Source organism: Cotesia glomerata, linkage group LG1 (genome assembly GCF_020080835.1).
Source record: "Cotesia glomerata isolate CgM1 linkage group LG1, MPM_Cglom_v2.3, whole genome shotgun sequence".
Taxonomy (NCBI): domain Eukaryota; kingdom Metazoa; phylum Arthropoda; class Insecta; order Hymenoptera; family Braconidae; genus Cotesia; species Cotesia glomerata.
In genome coordinates, this window is record NC_058158.1 from 1680439 (window position 1) to 1687028 (window position 6590).

The 6590-nt window shown below is 26.1% G+C and overlaps 1 protein-coding gene across 1 annotated transcript; it reads right to left on the reverse strand.

Moving 5' to 3' along the window:
• Positions 1 to 531: 531 nt before the first annotated feature.
• On the reverse strand, positions 532 to 5286 carry LOC123275086 (dol-P-Man:Man(7)GlcNAc(2)-PP-Dol alpha-1,6-mannosyltransferase). Its single transcript, XM_044743002.1, has 8 exons — positions 5046 to 5286; positions 4821 to 4953; positions 4563 to 4736; positions 4044 to 4197; positions 3830 to 3974; positions 3322 to 3548; positions 2368 to 2613; positions 532 to 2009 (listed from the first exon to the last, which is right to left on the reverse strand). Exons 1-8 carry the CDS (start codon positions 5190 to 5192, stop codon positions 557 to 559), a joined length of 2679 nt encoding a protein of 892 aa, XP_044598937.1. The 5' UTR covers positions 5193 to 5286; the 3' UTR covers positions 532 to 556.
• Between the last annotated feature and the right edge of the window lie 1304 nt (positions 5287 to 6590).

The following is a 6590-nucleotide window of genomic DNA, read 5'->3' on the forward strand; positions in this document are numbered from 1 at the left end:
AAAGGTCTCGATGAGTGTAACACCGGGATGAGCTTATATCTTAAAAAATGTCAATAGTTCACTAGATACAAGGTCATTTCTTAATTATTGACATTTTTTAAAATATAAGCTCATCCCGATGTTACACTCATCAAGAGCTCTCATTTGAGTACCCACATGCATTTTCATATATTTTTTATATATACATATATATAATAAATATAAATATATGAAAAATTGATGTGGGTACTCAAATGAAAGGTCTCGATGAGTGTAATGTCGTACTGAGCTTATATCTTTAAAAATGTCAATAGTTCACAAGATACAAGGTCATTTCTTAATTATGTATCTAGAGATAGAGCATTTTCAAATGTAGCCTAAATACTTATCATCAAAAACTATTAAATAGTTTTTTAAAGTGATAATAAATTTTGCACTAATTATTTTTTCGTACAAAAGAAAGATTCTCTAAAATAGAGTTAAAAAATTTGCTAATTAGAACGTCGATTAAAAATTTTTTAATAAATAATTTAATTTTATTTAAAAAAATTCAACCAAATAAAGATAAAATAAAAAATTATTTTTTTTCACGACTCCGGCGGTCTGGCTTTTTGCTTTTTTTTTCATTTGAATTATTATCAGTCTCGATAACTTCGGGGACGTTATAATCAATTTTAGGTAGATCATCAATTTGATTGATACTATCGTTATCTTCAGACGTAATATCTTTTAGTTTATTACCCTTCTTCTCCTGGACTAAATCTTTCAGTGCTTCGCTGAACAATATCAGAGTGTCAGTAATTGGTCGTTCGTCAAATTTATCAGCGATATCTTTAAACTGATAATTCTCTTTGAAAGACAGCTCATCTTTCAGCTGGTAAAACTGGTCAATAACATCTCGAAGATATCCTTTGGCATTATCTAAGACTGCTGCCTCATCATAATTCTCCTCAAACTCATCCGGCAATCCTGAGGATGACTGAGTATTCTCAACCTTCTCCTCATTAATCTTACCCATTTTCTTTTTACGCGACCAATTATTTATTTTATTATTTAAATTGCCGGCTGCCGAAGCTGATAGGTCTTTTTCGAATTCCTTGAACTGTTGGATAATATTACGTATACTCTCCTTAACATTAGCAACTTTAGGCTCGGCTATTTTTTTCACCTTATTTTTTTCTTGTTCGCTCATTTCAGCTTTTATAGCCGAGATCTGTTTTTTCGGAGTTATAATTCCATTGGATTTATTTTTAATAACTATTTTTTTATCATTTTTAATTACTTCAGTCTCTAATTCATCTTTAAAATTTCTTTTTGGCATTTTTTTATTTATCACTATTGGCTTTTTTTCTTCTCTATCTTTTCCATCACTATTATTATTATTATTATTATCATTATTATTATTATTAATAACAATATTATCTTCTACTATTGATTCTTCAGGTACTTGAGAATAAAAATTATTTTTTTCCATAATTAAATCTACATTATTTCGTCTTTCATTAAAAATTTCTACTATCTGCTTTATTTCTTCTTTTACAGACTGATATGTTTTTATTTTTTCGCTACTTTTATCTATATTAATTTCTGCTCCATTTATTTTAGGAATTTCCAAGTCGTCATTATCATCATTATTATTATTATTATTATTACTAAAATCTTTCTCAGCGCTTGCTTGGACGTCAAAATTTATTGTATTAAAATTGTCATTTATTTTATCATCGATTTCTTCTTCCTCATCATCTTCGTTCTCAATTCCTGACTCTAAATTCTGATTGTTCGAAGATCGTTTGACCAAGTTATCAATACCGGGTTTTTTCATTATGAAAATCATGGGCTTCATCTCGATTCGTATGGGCGGTATCATTTTATAATTTAAAGTAATCCGGGAGAACCCGTCAATCGAGTCGATTATTTTATAATTCGGTTGTTTGCTCAAAAATAAATTTTTACTTTTAGCTTCTATAAATAAATGCGTAAATTGACCTACATCGGGATCATCGTACGTCAAATTTTCTTGCTTGGAATACCTGATAAAAAAAAATAAATACTTACTTATAACTTTTATCAAATTTTAAAATCATAATTATTACATAAAAATTACAGATATTTAATAATGATAATAATAATAATAATAATAATAATAATAATAATAATAATAATAATATTGCTCTAATCAGGTCTAAATTCTTCTATGATTAAATAAAAATCAGGATGATGTAAACCAAATTGATGTTATGTTTTTTATTTCATTTATTTTAACATGCTAAAATAAATGAAATAAAAAACATAACATCAATTTAGTCTACACCATCTTGATTTTTGTTTAATAATAATAATAATAATAATAATAATAATAATAATAATAAAATTTGAAATTAATATTACCTCCAGTCTGGATTCATTTGTAAGAATCTTGAGACTCCAGTTTGCGCGGTCAAAGTATCTATATGAACATAAACATACGGATTGTCTTTTTCTAATTGGTGTAATCTGGTAATAGCTCGGCCTCCAGGATAATTTGAACTGGATACACATAAAAGAAACATCGTAAATGCTGCGTTGAATATAAAATGACTGAGAACAGCTAGGGCTAATAAATAATTCCACGTCGTCTTTTTTCGATTATTCCAGCTGAAAATAAATAAATTAAAAATTTTAAATATGATTATTAAATTGAGAGACATCTGATTATTTAAAAAATTTTTTTAATAAATAAACTAGCAAACTTGCAGTCACTATGTGACTGCCGTGACTTGTGAACTATAAATAAATAAAATTTTGCTTTATTAAATAATGAATTTTGTTAAATTGCACTGTACTTTCTTAACGATTGACGTTTTTAAAGATATAAGCTCATCCCGATGTTACACTCATCAATAGCTTTCATTTGAGTACCCACATGCATTTTCATATATTTTTCATATATACATATATGTGTAATATATATAAATATATGAAAAATTGATGTGGGTACTTAAATGAAAGGTCTCGATGAGTGTAACATCGGGATGAGCTTATATCTTTAAAATATATATTATATATATGTATATATGAAAAATATATCAAAATGCATGTGGGTACTCAAATGAAAGCTCTTGATGAATGTAACATCGAGATGAGCTTATATCTTTAAAAATGTCAATAATTCACAACATACAAGGTAATTTCTTAATTATGTATCATATAAATACAATAGCCACAAAATTTTGCTTATTCTCTTAATAATGTAGATAAATGCAATTTTTTTTTAATAATTTTTTATACCTGATTTATTTATAAACTTTTGAATGTCTGAAAATTTAAAAATTTACGTAGAGAAATATTTTTAAAAATACTTACATCCTTTGGCACGCGGAAGCAGTCGCGACGTTCAATAGCGGAAAAACATAAATGATGAACCTTAATTCTTTATGAGGCAAAAAGGAGTACAATATAACAAATGTAATTGCTGGAACAGTGAGTGCTCTTACTCGTGCATCCCACAGCATTCCTAAAGGTACCAGCACGTATGACAGTCCCATACCTCGGGGCAGAGCTGAGTAAAAGTACCACAGGAATGGAGACGTCTATTTAAAAATTAATATTTGTATTAAAATTAAGGATAAATAAAATTTTCTTCCAACAAATAAGATAAATTTTTATCAGATTAAAAAATAATTATGAAAATTAATTGAGCAGATATTTGATAATTTTTGTAACAAATAAATTATGACAAAAAAAATTGAGATTTAGAAATTTTAAAAAATTAAAAATACAATTTTTTGGAATAAATTTATTTGCTTAAAAAAAATTAAAAAATTGTCTTGTGACAACTGAGTTTAATGTCATGAATATTTGCAAAGGATACACCCCACTGGCTACTTTTATTCAGTACTGTATTGAAATAGAGTACTTCGCCTTCTGGCCAGAGTACTCGCTTCCAGAAAAAAGAGTCTATTACCACAGTTAGTGCTAGAGTACATACACCAGCTGGGATACCTATTTTAAGTACTCTGAAAATAGACTAGTCATAATATCTGCAATACAATTTAAATTATTAGCTCTATTTATTTATTTCCTACCTTGGTATTGTTAACTTTTTATAAGCTATGTCGTATAACAAAAATAAACCCAAGAGTAGTGCTAACTCTGCTCTGAATACAACTATTGCCAGAGCTGATGACCATATAAATAAAATATGGTTCTGATTTAGCCAACCACGCAATGCTAATAAAACTGTAAGAAATTTTAGCTATCAATTAATTTTTTTTTTTTTAATTCATATCCTGAAATTAACATCTGGCAATTTTTTTTATTTTTGTTATAAATTTGGAATTTTTTTATTAAAATTTTTTAACATTTTTATTATCATAAAAGTATGACATTAAATTTAGCTGTCACTTCAAAATTTTTTAATAAATAAATTATGGCAAAAAAAAATGATTAAAAAAATGGACTTGTAGAAATTTAATAAAAATAAAAATGCAATTTTTTAAAAATAATTTTTTTGTTAAAGAAAATTAAAAAATTGTCATGTGACAGCTAAATTTAATGTCATCATAAAAACTGAAAGATTTTAATTTCAGTATCTTAAAATTTACCTAAAGGCATTGCCATAATATTTGGCAAAGGTCTGCTGAGGTAATACATAAAATGATACTGCGTGACCATAATAGCGACAAACCAATTAGTCAACTCAATCCCAAATATTTTCTGCAATGTTTGTCTGTACAATCTTAGCGTATAGATTACAAGTAATCCTAAAATTGCTCTCACTGAAAATAAAAATGAAATGAAAGGTGCTTATTTATAGTGACAATTAAATGTAAATATAAACCGGAATTGGAGAAAGTGGATACCTGCATACTGAGCACAAAATTTAGTCAACCCAAAGTATTTAATAATAGCGACTATGGGGTATGACAGTCCAGATACCACCAGGGATCCAAAAAAGGTTCTTGGTACCACTCCAGGAAATTCATGATGGTCATACTGAAAATTTAATAAATCATTTTTATTCCTTGCTATAAAATTACAAAATAATTTTTTTAGGTAATTTATGAAATAAAAAAATTTATTAAGACCTCGTCGAGGTTATGCCCATGATAAAGAATATCGTGGATAGCTTGTAAATTAAAACTTTCTTCAACTTTGGTAAATGGACAGTATAATAAATGAACTGCCGCTACTAGAATAACTAATTGATCCATTTCTCCATGTTTTTCATTCATTTATTTTTTTTTTTAATTGTTTTTTTAATTACTATGAATTACAACTAAAGTGAATTTTATTTGTGGATAGTATTTTTATTTTGAGCACACATTTAAAAATTTTCACATATGTATTTTTACAATTATAACTAAATATACACGTACTAAAAATGTATATATACAACGTTTACAATTCTGAATTTCGGTTATAAAAAAAAATATACCGCATGATAACTGTCATACCGTTTGAAGGTATCTTCGAATGAATTAATTTAAAAAATGATACTGAAGTTAGCTGACAGCTGTCAATTTTTTTTAAATATTAATAAAAAATCGATTACAATAAAAAACTTCTTTTAATTTTTACATGTGGAATTTTTTAATTAAATTTTTTCCAAAACAATTTTATTTTTTTTATATAATACTGAAGTTAGCCGTCAGCTGTCAATTTTAAAAATTTTTTAACGGATCAATTACAATAAAAAAATGCTTCTAAAAATTTTCACTTGTAATTTATATTAATTTTCATGACATTAAAGTTAGCTGTCACTTGAAAAATTTTTAATTTTATTTAACAATTAAATTAACTCTAAAAAATTATTATAAAATAATTGAATGTTTAATTTTTTTTAATTTCTACATGTCAATTTTTTTTCTTATTTTTTTTTGCCTTTTAATTAATTTATTAACAAAAATTCTAAAAATTATTAAATATCTGCTAAATTAATTTTCATTTAATTTTCACATGTGGAATTTTTTAATTAATTTTTTTTTTATAATAATTTAATTGCTATAAAATTCTAAAAAAATTTCTAATGTTTGTCTTCAACTTCAGTGTCATTTTTTTATTGCTATAAAATAATAAAATTTCTTATCCACTTTTATAATTTAGATGAAAAATATGAAAATATATCATGTAAGCAAACTATTCGTAACGTGATTGGTCGAATATATCATAAGCATGAAAATATATGCAAACTCTATAGTCAGGCGCGCGCTTGCGCGCGCAAATTTAAATTCTAGTTAGATGAAAAATATGAAAATATACACAATTAGACAAACTATTCGTAACGTGATTGGTCAAATATATCATAAGTATGAAAATATAGATAATTCCATACTAAATTCACACGCGCGCTTGCGCGCGCAACGTATACTAGTGTCAGTTAACTTCAGTGTCTTAAAAAAACAATAACAAATATTTACAACAACAATAACAACACTACATATCAAAGTAAGAGATAAATTAATAAACAATTGTCAATAATATTTTTATTAATAAAACAAATTAATTGTTAATTAATAATTTATTATTGAAAATTATTTAGATGGTGGCGCTTCTGGCGTAGTTGGTTGCCATGGTAAAAAAGAATCAAAATCTAAACCATTGTTTGCTGTTGTTATTTCTGGTTATTTCAG

Bases quoted from the DNA above. Each gene is read 5' to 3' on its own strand.
- LOC123275086 (XM_044743002.1), bottom strand. From the start codon at position 5,192: ATGAATGAAAAACATGGAGAAATGGATCAATTAGTTATTCTAGTAGCG. The intron at 4,737-4,820 runs GTATCCACTTTC...TTTTATTTTCAG, and splicing joins ATTTTGTGCTCAGTATGCAG to TGAGAGCAATTTTAGGATTA. The intron at 4,198-4,562 runs GTAAATTTTAAG...AATTTCTTACAG, and splicing joins TATTATGGCAATGCCTTTAG to TTTTATTAGCATTGCGTGGT.